Source organism: Hyla sarda, chromosome 5 (assembly GCF_029499605.1).
Source record: "Hyla sarda isolate aHylSar1 chromosome 5, aHylSar1.hap1, whole genome shotgun sequence".
NCBI classification, from domain to species: domain Eukaryota; kingdom Metazoa; phylum Chordata; class Amphibia; order Anura; family Hylidae; genus Hyla; species Hyla sarda.
The window spans coordinates 354,928,115-354,944,171 of record NC_079193.1 but is presented as its reverse complement, the minus strand read 5'-3'; the positions used below and the strand labels follow the sequence as shown (position 1 = coordinate 354,944,171).

The following is a 16,057-nucleotide window of genomic DNA, read 5'->3' as shown; positions in this document are numbered from 1 at the left end:
ACTACTATAATACTGCTCCTATATACAAGAATATAACTACTATAATACTGCCTCCTATGTACAAGAATATAACTACTATAATACTGCCCCTATATACGAGAATATAACTACTATAATACTGCTCCTATATACTAGAATATAACTACTATAATACTGCCTCCTATATACAATAATATAACTACTATAATACTGCTCCTATATGCAAGATTATAACTACTATAATACTACTTGTTACGCCTAGCGCTCCGGGTCCCCGCTCCTCCCCGGAGCGCTCACGGCGTCTTTCTCCCTGCAGCGCTCCGGTCGGTCCCGCTGACCGGGAGCGCCGCACTGTCATGACCGTTGGGGATGCGATTCGCACAGCGGGACGCGCCCGCTCGCGAATCGCATCCCAGGTCACTTACCCGTCCCGGTCCCCTGCTGTCATGTGCTGGCGCGCGCGGCTACGCTCTCTAGGGCGCGCGCGCGCCAGCTCTCTGAGACTTAAAGGGCCAGTGCACCAATGATTGGTGCCTGGCCCAATTAGCTTAATTGGTTCCCACCTGTTCCCTGGATATATCTAGTCTCCTCCCTTGCACTCCCTTGCCGGATCTTGTTGCCTTGTGCCAGTGAAAGCGTTTAGTGTGTCCAAAGCCTGTGTACCTGAACTTCTGCTACCCATCCTGACTACGAACCTTGCCGCCTGCCCCCGACCTTCTGCTACGTCTGACCTTGCCTCTGCCTAGTCCTTCTGTCCCACGCCTTCTCAGCAGTCAGCGAGGTAGCCGTTGCTAGTGGATACGACCTGGTTGCTACTGCCGCAGCAAGACCATCCCGCTTTGCGGCGGGCTCTGGTGAAAACCAGTAGCCTCTTAGAACCGGTCCACTAGCACGGTCCCCGCCAATCCCTCGCTGACACAGAGGATCCACTACCTGCCAGCCGGAATCGTGACAGTAGATCCGGCCATGGATCCCGCTGAGGTGCCGCTGCCAAGTCTCGCTGATCTTCCCACGGTGGTCGCTCAGCAATCGCAGCAGATTGCCCAACAAGGACAGCAGCTGTCGCAGTTGACCGCCATGTTACAGCAACTTCTGCCTCTGCTACAGCAGCAACCATCTCCTCCGCCAGCTCCTGCACCTCCTCCGCAGCGAGTGGCCGCTCCTAGCCTCCGCTTGTCCCTGCCGGACAAATTTGATGGGGACTCCAGACTCTGCCGTGGATTTTTGTCTCAGTGTTCCTTGCATATGGAGATGATGTCGGACTTGTTTCCTTCAGAACGGTCTAAGGTGGCGTTCGTAATAAGCCTTCTTTCAGGAAAGGCCTTGTCTTGGGCCACACCGCTCTGGGACCGCAATGATCCTGCCACAGCCACAGTCCAGGCCTTCTTCACTGAACTCCGGAGTGTCTTCGAGGAGCCAGCCCGAGCTTCTTCTGCCGAGACTGCCCTGTTGAACCTGGTCCAGGGTAATTCTTCCGTTGGCGAGTATGCCGTACAATTCCGTACTCTTGCTTCAGAATTATCCTGGAATAACGAGGCTCTCTGCGCGACCTTTAAAAAAGGCCTATCCAGTCGCATCAAGGATGTGCTGGCCGCACGAGAGATTCCTGCCAACCTGCAAGAACTCATCCATCTAGCTACCCGCATTGACATACGTTTTTCTGAGCGACACCAAGAGCTCCGCCAGGAAAAAGACTTAGATCTCTGGGCACCTCTCCCACAGTATCCGTTGCAATCTACGCCTGGGCCTCCCGCCGAGGAGGCCATGCAAGTGGATAAGTCTCGCCTGACCCAGGAAGAGAGGAATCGCCGTAGGGAAGAAAATCTCTGTCTTTACTGTGCCAGTACCGAGCATTTCTTGGTGGATTGCCCTATCCGTCCTCCACGCCTGGGAAACGCACGCACGCACCCAGCTCACGTGGGTGTGGCGTCTCTTGGTTCCAAGTCTGCTCCTCCACGTCTCACGGTACCCGTGCGGATTTCTTCCTCAGCCAGCTCCTCCCTCTCAGCCGTGGCCTGCTTGGACTCCGGTGCCTCAGGAAATTTTATTTTGGAGTCATTTGTTAATAAATTCAGCATCCCGGTGACCCGTCTCGTCAAGCCGCTCTACATTTCCGCGGTCAACGGAGCCAGATTGGACTGCACCGTGCGTTACCGCACAGAGCCCCTCCTCATGTCTATTGGACCCCACCTTGAGAGGATTGAATTTTTCATTCTCCCCAACTGTACCTCTGAGGTTCTCCTCGGTCTGCCTTGGCTCCGGCTTCATTCCCCCACCATTGATTGGACCACCGGGGAGATCAGGAACTGGGACTCTGCCTGCCACAAGAAGTGCCTCTCCCCCCCTCCCAGTCCCGTCAGGCAAGCCTCTGTGCCACCCCATGGCCCCCGTCCTGGTGTCACACTGCCCCGTGCCAGGTCTCGCCCTCTGCCCTCCCTCCCCATTCCCACTCCTGCTGTACTGCCTGCCGTTGAGGAAACCCTCCATTCTTTCCCGGTGTCCTCATCCCAGGGGAGGCAGTTACTGGACAAAGAGAAGGGGAGACCTAAGGGGGGGGGTACTGTTACGCCTAGCGCTCCGGGTCCCCGCTCCTCCCCGGAGCGCTCACGGCGTCTTTCTCCCTGCAGCGCTCCGGTCGGTCCCGCTGACCGGGAGCGCCGCACTGTCATGACCGTTGGGGATGCGATTCGCACAGCGGGACGCGCCCGCTCGCGAATCGCATCCCAGGTCACTTACCCGTCCCGGTCCCCTGCTGTCATGTGCTGGCGCGCGCGGCTACGCTCTCTAGGGCGCGCGCGCGCCAGCTCTCTGAGACTTAAAGGGCCAGTGCACCAATGATTGGTGCCTGGCCCAATTAGCTTAATTGGTTCCCACCTGTTCCCTGGATATATCTAGTCTCCTCCCTTGCACTCCCTTGCCGGATCTTGTTGCCTTGTGCCAGTGAAAGCGTTTAGTGTGTCCAAAGCCTGTGTACCTGAACTTCTGCTACCCATCCTGACTACGAACCTTGCCGCCTGCCCCCGACCTTCTGCTACGTCTGACCTTGCCTCTGCCTAGTCCTTCTGTCCCACGCCTTCTCAGCAGTCAGCGAGGTAGCCGTTGCTAGTGGATACGACCTGGTTGCTACTGCCGCAGCAAGACCATCCCGCTTTGCGGCGGGCTCTGGTGAAAACCAGTAGCCTCTTAGAACCGGTCCACTAGCACGGTCCCCGCCAATCCCTCGCTGACACAGAGGATCCACTACCTGCCAGCCGGAATCGTGACACTACTCCTATATATAAGATTATAACTACTATAATACTGCTTCCTATGTACAAGAATATAACTACTATAATACTGCTCCTATGTACAAGAATATAACTACTATAATACTGCCCCCTGTGTGCAAGAATATAACTACTATAATACTGCTCCCTATATAGAAGACTATAACTGCTATAATACTGCTCCTACATACAAGAATATAACTACTATAATACTGCTCCCTATATAGAAGAACATAACTACTATAATACTGCTCATATGTACAAGAATATAACTACTATAATACTGCCCCCTGTGTACAACAATATAACTACTATAATACTGCTCCTATATACAAGAATATAACTACTATAATACTGCCCCTATATACAAGAATATAATTACTATAATACTGCTGCTATATACAACAATATAACTACTATAATACTGCTCCTATATACAAGAATATAACTACTATAATACTGCCCCTATATACAAGAATATAATTACTATAATACTGCTGCTATATACAAGAATATAATTACTATAATACTGCCCCTATATACAAGAATATAACTACTATAATACTGCCCCCTGTGTACAACAATATAACTACTATAATACTGCTCCCTATATACAAGAATATAACTACTATAATACTGCTCCTATGTACAAGAATATATATACTACAATACTGTCCCCTAAGAATGTGAGCTGTAAACTGCCTAGTTGTGAGTTTTGTTTCCAAGTTATGGCGGTGCAGTGCATCACATATTCCACTCCTGGAATCCTATTAAATCCAGATAACAAGGAAATTTACACTGTAGGAGCCAGTGCAGCTCAGAATGATTACATAACGTGGATATGGATGACGTCCAGGTTTATATTCTATATCAGCTTGAAGGATTTGCTCTGGAAGCAGTGATAGTGTTCTCCTGTCTCTGAGAAGGTTTCGTCAAACATTCCAGGAGGGAGGTAATATTTCTTCTTTCTGCGCACTCCTCGGGCGTAGCTATAGGACAGGCAGATGGAGCCATTCCACTCACCACAAAATGAGAATTCGGTATTGTAACACGGCAGTAAATGGTCTCAGAATAGGAAAAAAAAGTGCGTGCACCAAAATTCTGGTATAATTTGCACCAAAAACTGTCTCCCATGACTTGCATGACTATGACTGTATATCTTATGCAGTGGTATCCAAACTGTGGACCTAGAGATGTTGTAAAACTACAACTCCCAGCATGCCCGGACAGCCGTTGGCTGTCCGGGCATGTTGGGAGTTGTGGTTTTAAAACTTCTGGACGGACACAGTTTGAAGATCAAACTGTTCTAATGTATTTTAGAAACTTTTTTGCCCACCCCCGATTGCCAAGAAGGAGGGACTTGCTGGAAACTGGGTGTGGCCTTATCGTAAAGGAGCACGGCTTAATTGTGTCCCCGTGCTCTACTTTAAGTAGATTATTATGACCTATTATTTGGTGTTGAAAAGTCAACGGGTTTGTATAGGACAATGCATTACTGAGAATAGGTCAACAACGGGAAATTGTTGGGGGTTCGTCCGGGACAAATCCTAAAAGGGTTGTCCGGCGAAAGAAACAACCTATGTACAGTGTCAAAAAGTATAAAGAAGCAACTTGCTAATATAATGTTATTAGTCATACTGCACAGATCTTTCATTTCAGCTGTGCTTTCTCCCTTGTAAGCTGTGATGTCACGTCACAGGCTCTGAAAGCAGTCTGCTCCATCCTTTTTACAAGAATACTGTCCCTTACTGTCAGCACAGGACGACTTATTAGATTTATTGCCCAATAGAAAAGGTAGCTGGGAGCCCATTCTAAAGGGCAGCTTTCTGCTGCCTTATCTAATAAGTCATAAATCTAATGATCAGTAATACCAGCTATCAACCTTTACATTACTGATGTTATCTCAAGCTGACAATAGGGGGGAGGAAGTAGGGATGGCACAGACTGCTTTCAGAGCCTGTGATGGGACGTCAAATCTTTCAGGGGAAACAACACAGCTAAAACAGAAGTCCACTGCACAATGGCTTATAAAGTTATATTAGTAAGTTGTTTTATTATACTTCTTCACACCAAACACAGGTAGTTGCTTTTGGTGGACAATCCCTTTGAGGATAACTCACCAATGTGTTTTAGAAGGAGGTATATGTCTTTTGGTTTGTTGAAGTCAGTGTGTCCTGCAGATCAGTAGGAGGTCTCAGGTCAGGGTTGAACCTTCAGTGCTTTACACATTGCTGGCCTATACTTAGAAGAAGTCATCAATGTGTTGTCCTCAAAACCATTCTAATTCAGTTACTCTTGGTTTATGAATTTTATTTGACTAGTGTAGTCCATAATATTGTGTCTGTACCTGTGTTTCAAGGTGATCTTGCAATTCTTCTGTGATTTTTGCCCCAAAGTTTATTTTTAACAGCATACAAAATGAGTGTTGTCTCAGGTTTTCACTAGTCAGGTGATGACAGGAAGCCTGTCCTGCTTCAATGGGTGGAGCTAACACTGGGTGGGAGGGAGATCATTCTGTAATTACCTGTATTTTTGCAACATCTGGAGGCATCCTGGTAAAAAAAAACACTGGTCTTTTGCATGAAATGCAGCTCATTTGTTCTTCAATGGGTGGGGTGGCTGAAGTGTGGGAGGGAGAAAAGTGACCTCACACTAGGTATCATGGGACTTAAAAAAGGAAACTCCAACAGGAAATAGCCATTTAACAAAAAGATAGCTGCAACATTAAGGTAATCTCACAACATTTAGCCCCAGGACAAGCGCAGATCCTCCCTAAGCATGTCCATTACTGTCTGACAGGTATGTACTAAAGTCACCTTATGGTGGAGAACCCCTTTAATTTCATCTAGTTGACCTAACGCTATAGTCCTTAATCTAGGCTTAGACACAGTTTCCCATGCTGCACTATAACTTTCTTCCAGTATATAATGTAATTTTTGCTTTATACCATGAATTCGACACTTAAACATTTCCATATGTGTCAATATATTTATTTGGAACCTGAACCCTTTTCCTTGGATGCTTTCATTTGTGGCTAGGATGGATTCTAACGCGTGTGACCGCAAGAATAGACCTCTTGTTTTTAATAGAAACACCAGTGACTTGGATACTTTGTAACCACATATCTTTTTTTAGCCAATGTCTACAAATCCAAATCTGAGGCAAAGTTCTACTTGCCGATGAGATGTCTCTAAGATAAAGTTCTATAATGTATACGGCTACATGAAGTGAATGGGATCTACGGAGATCTTCTGAATTGTTTCTGTATTTGAAACATAATGGGGGGAGATTTATCAAAGCTGTCTATGTCCCGCATCAATATAGACCAAACTACAGAGGGTTAGTCCGGTCTATTCTGCACCTAATTTATCAAAAGGCGCACGGCTCTTGATAAATTCTGCGCACAGACTTCAGGATCTATGCTTTAGACTGTATTTAAACCTGCTCCAGCATGGTCTGACATTTCTGCGTATTTTCAGCCGTTGCGACTTATTGTCGAAAAGTCGCTTTTGATGAATCCAGCACCAATGCATTTTTCCGTCTAAAATTAGAAGATTATGTTCTAATAATCCTCTAAAGCAAAAGTCGCAAAAAAGTCGCACATATTTAGACTGCGACTTTCTGTGCGACAATTTTAGACAGGAAAAACCAGTCTAAATCCTTTGATAAATCTCCCCCAATGTGCCTATGGATATGCTACCTGCTAATATGCAGTGGGCACATTACTTGTAGTTGCCTAATGCGGTTGTAATGCTCTGATTCCCTGGGCAGTCAGTCCCCAACCCCCAATCACAAATCTGGTGCCCAAAGCTGCAGAAAGTCTGCAGGATGCACCTTTATTTCCTAGATTATAGAATGGTGGTGCTATTTGTACACTGAATGACTGTATTATTTGGGCACTATATGAGACTCTATTCACTCTATTCTATTCTACTCTATTATGTAGTTGCCCACAGTCATGGGAAAAAAGCCACAGAAGGGGAGGGAATGTCAAGTGATGGCGGGAAGTTTGCACAAGATTTGGACATTCCTGGGTATTTTGTGGAATGGTCCCAGAGGTCTTAAAGGGCTACTCCGCCCGTAGACATCTTATCCTCTATCCAAAGGAGAGGGGATAAGATGTCTGATCGCGGGGGTCCCGCCGTTGGGGCCTGCGATCTCGGCTGCGACACCCCAGACATCCGGTGCACAGAGCAAATTTTTCTCAATGCCGGATGACTGGTGATGCGGGGCAGAGGCTCGTGACGTCATGGTCACGCCCCGCTCGTGACGTCACGGCCATGCCCCCTCAATGCAAGTCTATGGGAGGGGGCGTGACGCCAGTCACGCCCCCTCCCATAAACTTGCATTGAGGGGGCATGGCTGTGACGTTACGAGTGGGGTGAGTCCGTAACGTCACAAGCCTCTGGCACTGCACCCGATGCTCTTAACGAACGCTGGGTGCAGCAGGGAGATCGAGACAGTTCCCAGGGGCGGGACCCCCGTAATCAGACATCTTATCCCCTATCCTTTGCATAGGGGATAAGATGTCTAGGGGCGGAGTACCCCTTACAAGGATCACATCAGCAACTGAATCCATCTATCCATAGGTCAGCCCCAGGCTTACATTATAGAATAAGACGCTAATATATCTTTATTTTAATCATCCAACCAACCCCGAGTCCTTGCTTTTTCCTCCATATACCTATGTACACTCTATTATTAATAAAACCTACTAGTTATGCCTACTACCGCTACTACAAGTAGCTTCTCTCGGCTCTCTGTCAGATTCTATTAAGTACACTGCATATCTTGGAAATGAATTGTCTGCACTGTGTTCCCAAAGGAATTTAACATAATAGTTGAAAGTTTACAGAACTAAAGCCAATGCTGATCGAATGCTGGAAAAATGGCAGATCGGGGCACATGTGAACATCTTGGATGGATTGGCCATTTACTTCTCCAAAGACGCTGTTTTGACTTCAGAGAAAGATCAACGTTCTACAATATCGTGGCAGAAAAAGTACGTATAGATTTGGGTGGAATTGCATAAAAACCTTCTAAATTTAATTCATTTGTCTTCGTGATCATCCATGTTTGCTCATGCTGGGTCAGATCTGCTTAAAGGGATACTCCCTCCCTAGAAATCTGATCCCCTACACAAAGGATAGGGGATAAGATGTCTGATCGTGGGGGTCCCACTGCTAGGATCTCCCTGCTGCACCTGGCATTCGTTTAGAGCGTCAGGTGCAGCGCCGGAGGCTCGTGCCGTCACAGCCACGCCTCCTCAATGCAAGTCTATGGGAGGGGACGTGACGGACGTCATGCCACTTCCCATGGACTTGCATTGAGGGTGTGTGACCGTGACGTCACGAATGGGCGTGGCCGTGATGTCACGAGCCTCCGCCCTGCATCACTAGTGAAGTTCTCTCTGTGCACCGGATGTCTGGGGTGCCGCAGCCGAGATCGCGGGGGTCCCCAGTGGTGGGACCCTTGCAATCAGACATCTCATCCCCTATCCTTTGGGTAGGGGATAAGATGTCTAGGGGCAGAGTAGCCCTTTAACGTGATGACTGCGCACATAACAATTCATAGGGGTTTTCGTCTTCCTCTAGATCCTAGGTTCTCAGTAAAGTTTATGATCATAGCTTTGGGTTGTTGCTCTACATAACCCGTAACTATGTCTCTGATGGTACAAAGGAAAAATAAATCTGCTTCCCAATATTAACTTACAAGAACTAAAGGCTAATAAGCGATAGACATACATACCTCTCAGGGACTCTATGATGATTCTATAGGATGTCGCATGTCTCTGCTGCTGCCACTGAGAACAGATGCTTGTCGTCTTAATCTGATAGGCGTACAGATTGGTCACTCCGAGATACACTGTAAAGTAATGGCAGACATAGTGAGAACAGTAACAATAACACTAAGAACGTAGATACAAAAATGTAAAAGCAAAATTAGATACTGTGTTTCCCTGAAAATAAGATACTGTCTTATATTTATTTTCCTCGAGAAGACACACTATGGCTTATTTTCAGGGGATGTCTTATGGTACAACAAATATGGTACAACAACCTCCATTTCTCCATTTCATGAACCATGCCCTCCTGGCCTGCTGTACGGTCCTCTCCTTCCCATGCGGATGCACCAAAGAGTACTGGGAGGAAGTACTGACTTTAACTTCCTCCCAGTGCTAGGCAACCGCAGGGACGTGGGAGCCACCGTCACACAGAAGTCGTGTCCCCACGCTGATCAGCTGGGACACGTTACCCTGCATGTCAGCTGCCATCCCCATGCTGATCCCCATGCCGCAGCTGCCGAACGGAAGCCACCATTGCACGGTATCGGGACATCCCTACGGTACCTGTCAAGATGGGGCATTTCATGGTTATGTCTTATTTTCAGAGAAACACAGTATATACGGCTATTAGTTGTTCAGGATGGATTGTCTCTGGAGTAAGCCGGTATGGCCATCAGCTTTATGGTCCAGCTGTAACCAGCACCTGGCAACTCATTTCTTCTTCAACAGTAGCTTTACATGATGGCCGTTTCAATGTACTGCATGGGCCGGATGGGTCCACCAGAGGGGTGCCTGTAGTGGGGGATTAACCTTTATGGTGCCCAATAGGAATATGGACAAGGTTTGTGTTGCTAAGACAATATATTTACGCTATTTTAGGAAGCTGGCTCACAATAATGGCTCATGTGGACCCTGTAGAGAAGTACATGGGAGGGGGTCTTCAAGCTTATGTTGTGGACCTGTAGGCATCAGTGTGCCTCTGTATGTTCTTAGGATTGGTGGGGTTCCATTACAATCAGTCAGAGGTATGTTCTAATAGAAGATTTGTGTCTATGGGAGCATGCCTCTGTCTGATTGTAGTGCATATCAGCCAATCCCAAGAACAGGGGCCAGTGTCCCCAATTTAAAGCGGGCATTGACTGAGCAAACACACCACCTTTCCAAGGGGAGTCTATGAGACTGCCGTAAGGGAAGCCAAATACAATGCCTGGCTATCTCCATGACTCCCAAAGTGTTGACAGGAGCGGCAGTGCGCATGCTTGGTCATGGTTCCTTTCACACAAGGGACATGGTGTAGTGGATTGATATGTACTACTAACATAAATACTTATATTAAAATGTCTATTTTAATAAACGGCTTATTAAGATCCTAGTTGAACTAAACTGCTCCCTCCTCCCACAGTTTGCATCCTCCCCCCCCCCCCCCCATCGAGCATCGAAGATGGCATCTCAGATTCGAATGTGGAAGAGATAAGAAATACATAGAAGGAGATTTAACCAATTAGCTGCTTTTAACACACAATTCACATAACCTTTTGCACGCGGCATTGTATAACCATATATAACCCCCTGTATATTCCTTTTTTGGGGTTAATAAAAGAAAGTATCATATCAGCTGACACTGTTGTCAGGGTGGTCTTTCTGGCATGTGCACCGCTCTTGATATAACTAATCAGGAAGGGGGCAAATCTTCACTGGGTACAACCAGGAGCTATCACAATGGGTCCCACTTTTTTGGGATTGTTCGTGGTCCCCAACGTGGGACCCTGATCATACACTTTTGGGACAATGCTTCATTGCATTAAAATTTTGACAATGAGTGAGATTCTAAGCATCTCTATTTAAAATTGGAGGTACAGCACGGGCCAATAGCAATATACCTTGTGCACGAGTCCTAAGTCCCGTCAGAAGTTTTTACTTGGGTTCCTCGAACTCCCAGATAGAAACTGACTTTCTACATCCCCCATTCAAGCATACCTGACTATCTAGCCGAAGGTGCCATCTATAACCTACCTAGCCAGAGGTGCCATGTATAACCTATCTAGCCAGAGGTGCCATGTATAACCTATCTAGCCAGAGGTGCCATGTATAACCTATCTAGCCAGAGGTGCCATGTATAACCTATCTAGCCAGAGGTGCCATGTATATAACCTATCTATATAACCTATCTAGCCAGAGGTGCCATCTATAACCTATCTAGCCAGAGGTGCCATCTATAAACTATCTAGCCAGAGGTGCCATCTATAACCTATCTAGCCAGAGGTGCCATCTATATCCTATCTAGCCAGAGGTGCCATGTATAACCTATCTAGCCAGAGGTGCCATCCATAACTCTATGACACCTAGTTGACAATCCAATCGGGCACTGGAATGGCAGCCATACCAATACAATACCAAACCAACCCAAACCATAGGCATCCACTGTTTTTGAGTTGTTTCTGCTCATCAGTACCAAGTCCAGTTTATGTTGGCTGAATGCTATGGTGTGTACAGTAAGTTCTTTATTTCAGGGGCCAAACTTTTATATTACCATTGGTAATAATTACAGCTCAGTGTGATAGGTTAGATCAGACCGTAAGGTCATTGGTCGGATGTGGTCCTCTAATGCATGTAATGGTCCTGAACCACAGAAAACCCTTCGCAGACACTTATGTCAGTTCTTGAATTATCCCTAAGAGACTTATAGTAAAAGGGGCCCTTTTTATGAGCACATTTATAAATCACCCATTTTACCATTGAAGTATAATGGGGGATATTCACCAAGGAGTCACAACTCCATTATTTGGATGTAACCATGAAAAAGGTCTTTTAGTTGAGAGGTAATTTTGGGCCAAATATAAAAGTTGTGGGACACAAGAGAATAACCCGATATTACCTAATACCTAATAAAATTCCAATGGAACACGTCAGTGGTCAGGTCTGACACCATCTCATTGCATAGTCTTACATGGAGAACACATTAACCATTAATAATAACATTTTCAGATCATTTTTTGCCATCTCCTTTTCACTTACGTTACTATTTATAATGACACCTTCTAGATTTCGGTTACTTTATATGCTTAAACTGTTCTAAGGCCAAAGTGTCTAATGGCTTTTTTGTTTTCTATGAATGATACATCATGCACTGGTACAAATTTTTCATCAGGGTCTAGTTAAGCCCCTAACCATACCTCTGTCTGATTGTAGTGGACCCCCACCAATCCTAAGAACATGGGTCCTGTGTCCACCATTTTAAATGGGGCATCAAATGAGCAAGTACACCACCTTTCCATGGGGAGTCTATGACACTGCAGAAAGGGAAGCCAAATGCAATACCTGGCAATTCCCGTGAATCTTCTGGTTGCGGGTGTGGTGTTTGATGTCTGCACCTGATGATCTAATCAGGCTTCTGGTGCTGAAGGTCAACCATAGGAGCAGCAGTATACTGATAGAGCTGGTAGGGGAGGTATATAACTACTATGTATCTTGACTCTGTAGAGATAGCAGCAGTATACAAAGATGCTGAGAGAGGAGGGATATAACAACTATAGATCCTGATCCCATAGGGACAGCAGCAGCAATATACAGATAGCGCTGGATGGGAGTTGTAAAACTACTATATATCCTGATCCCATAGCTATGGAAGCAGCAGCAGTATACTGATAGAGCTGGAGAAGAGGTGTATAACTACTGTATATCCTGATCACATGAAGATTGCAGCAGCAGCAGCAGCAGCATACAGATAGATCTGGAGGGGAGGAGTATAACCACTATATATCCCGATCCCACAGGGACAGCAGCGGTATACAGATAGAGCTGGAGGAGAAGTGTATAACTACTATATATCCTGAATAAAATGTAGGACTAGGGATGATGAGTGTACATGATATGGGCAAAAATAAATAAATAAAAAAATCATGTAAATACAGGTTACAATGTAGCGGTTTTCCTTACGTGTTTTGCCCACTCCAGTTAAGGCATCGCTGAATCCAGTGGAATACGAGGCAAGGACCTTCAGGTTGTACTCGGTTCCGCTGAGAAGATTGAGAATGAGCATAGTGTTCACATCGTCTCCAACGAAGGTCTCCAGAGCCGGGCCAGCTCCTGAGAAAAAAATTTTTTAAATCCAGACCCCCGAATCATCACAAGTCTGGGCCAACATATACGATTCTCTTGGACAACTTATACCCGGCTCCTAATTTTAGTAACAGTAACAGGCCTGGCACTTCCATCCCAAGCACAATGCCCCCCATTCATATGGATCATGGATTCCCAGGACATGGAAATGGAACACTCAGAAACTTTAGATCTGCAAATATTTTGACTGTAAAACTTTGTAAAAGTTGAAATAAAAATTTGTATTTTTTTTTATTTTTTTCCCCTAAATACGGCTCAAAGCATAAACTCCATACTCCTGAGGCATGTGCTCCGAGATCCAGTATTGAAAAAGTTAAATTTTGTAAATTTTTATAAGTTTGTTGTAATTGACCAAATTGACCTTAATAAACCCTATAATGAGAAATGTTATTATTTCAGAAGGAAAAACACATAAAAAGACATATTTTTGAGCTGCGGACTTGATGGCAGGATGTCATGTTAAAGGGGTATTCCAGGAAAAAACTTTTTTTTCTTATATATATATATATAAATCAACTGGCTCCAGAAAGTTAAACATAGTTGTAAATTACTTCTATTAAAAAATCTTAATCCTTCCAATAATTCTCATCTGCTGAAGTTAAGTTGTTGTTTTCTGTCTGGCAACAGTGCTCTCTGCTGACACCTCTGCTTGTCTCGGGAACTGCACAGAGTAGAAGAGGTTTGCTATGGGGATTTGCTTCTGAACTGGGCGGTTCCCGAGACAGGTGTCATCAGAGAGCACTTAGACAGAAAAGAACAACTCAACTTCATCAGCTCATAAGTACTGAAAGGATTAGGATTTTTTAATAGAAGTAATTTACAAATCTGTTTAACTTTCTGGAGCCAGTTGATATATAACAATAAGTTTTTTCCTGGATAACCCCTTTAAGGCTGTTTCCAAACCAGGATGCCTCCTGCTGTTGCAAAACTACAACTCCCAGCATGCCCGGACAGCTGTTGGCTGTCCGGGCACACATGGAGTGGTAGTTTTGCAACAGCTGGAGACACCCTAGTTGGGTAATACTGTGGCTTCCTTCCAGGGCTGGTACAAGGATTTTTGCCACCCTAGGCGAAAGCTAATTTTGCCACCTCTTGACCCTGCCCATTGGCTCTGCCCTTTGACACGCCCCACCTTACTTCTGGGGTGACACACTGTAACAAACCTCCTCCTCATGGGGCGGATGTATGGAGGTGCGCTCGATGTCAGGATGCTGGACGGACCTGGCCTGCCTGTCTGGCCTCGGATGTGACACTGCACTCCTCCGGCAGGCTGAAGAATGCTGATTATTGTGGTACCGGGGGGGGGGTTTTGCAACGATGGTGCTCGCTGGGGGGCGGGTGGTTCAGATCAGAGGTAGGAGCTTTGGATTTTGTCTGGCTACTAACTTTCATGCAGCAGGCAGAGTGGCACCACCATCAAGAGAACGCTCTAGGCTGCTGCCTATTTTGCCTATAGGAAGAACCGGCCCTGCTGCCTTCTACTTAAAACAGCACCACACCTATCCACTGGTTGTGCATGGTATTGCCTCTCGGTGTTGTTCGGCGAGTATCACAGCCTCTGCAATGTTTACTTCTGCTCATTCTTGGGTTGCTGTCCCCTCTCCTCATGAATAAGGGCGTGTTGACCACAGCATGAAGGCTGTATCTCTGGCTCTCCCATAGAAATGCATGGAGGGGATGTGTCGGCCACAGCTTTGTGCCGTGGTCGACACACTGTATCATGCAGAAAGTTGGAGTATGATGAGACAGTCCTAGGGTCATTCAGGGGGCACTGATATGATCGGGACCCATACCTCTAGGGCTATGTCTCTGATCCTTTCTGTTACAGTGGATCCATAGGCCCAGGGGTAGTAATGGGTTTGGTATAATGCTATATACATTGCTAATTTTATTTTTTTGATGGTGTGAGAAACTATTCTGTGTATTCATTGATAACACTTTATAAAGAAGCCCTGGATCGGACAGCATGGGAGAGGAAGGGCCCATGACAGGGGGAGGTTAGAGCAAGGTAGGGTCATCTAGGGGTTAAAGGGGGGTGGCTTAGAGTAAGTCACGTAGGCAGGAAGTGGCTAGTCAGTGCAGAGTAGGGCTGAAAGTTGCCCGCCCGCCCTTATCATTTTCTCGGAGGTTTTTTTTTCCTTTGTCGCAGCGGCAGGGGCTGGAGGGGGACTTTGAGGCATTGGGAGACATCTGGAGAAGAGTTGGAGAGATTAGGATGGTAAAGCTGGAGCGATACCCAGCCGGTGGTGGAAATCCCTGGGGGGGGCGGTCCTAAAGGGAAATGGTCTCCGAAAGAGGTGCCCTTGGGTCAGGTGAGCTATGGCCAAGAGTAAAGTAGGAGACTGAAGATTAGTCGGCCTTCAAGTCCCTCTCCCGCTGGGATAGTGGTTGTAGGATTGTTTATTCCTTGCACTGTTAAAAAGTTATGGGTAATGTTTACCTAATTATTATAAGTGTATTTATTATGGTTACTTATATATTGTTAAAGAATGTTATTTAATAAAGTGGGCTGCTGTTGCCTTTTTCTACCAATCTGGTGTATGATTATTCTTTGGAAGGGGTTTATGGGGGTCACAGCGGTATAGCCTATCCCCTAGTCATGCATATGTAGATTGTGATTAGGGCGTGTTTATGGCATTAGAGTAACACCCCGTATTCCTTCCCCCTCCTGGGTGGCGTCTCTCCACTTTTATATTTGATATTACTAATAAAGTTTATATATGTTGGAATGTTTTGTAAGTGACGCCATTTTACAGGCGATGTTGCTCCTGATTGCACGGTCACATTAGTAGTGCCCGCCGGATCAGCACAATGGGCACACTTGTCATCCATCAGTAACTGGTTAACTCCGATCTTACTATTCAGGATTTCTTAACCAGAAAATGAATACGTGACCCTCAATAAAGTG

General features: G+C 46.0%; 1 protein-coding gene across 5 annotated transcripts in view; it reads right to left on the bottom strand.

The window, feature by feature from the left end:
- Nucleotides 1-16,057, bottom strand: part of COL14A1 (collagen type XIV alpha 1 chain) — a 216,651-nt gene that overhangs the window by 81,024 nt on the left and 119,570 nt on the right. For all 5 annotated transcript variants that reach the window (XM_056522681.1, XM_056522682.1, XM_056522680.1 and 2 more), the window contains 2 exons: nucleotides 12,967-13,116; nucleotides 8,994-9,110 (listed from right to left, as the gene is read on the bottom strand). In XM_056522681.1, coding sequence (XP_056378656.1) covers nucleotides 8,994-9,110; nucleotides 12,967-13,116 — 267 coding nt within the window. The remainder of the gene's footprint in view (nucleotides 1-8,993; nucleotides 9,111-12,966; nucleotides 13,117-16,057) is intronic.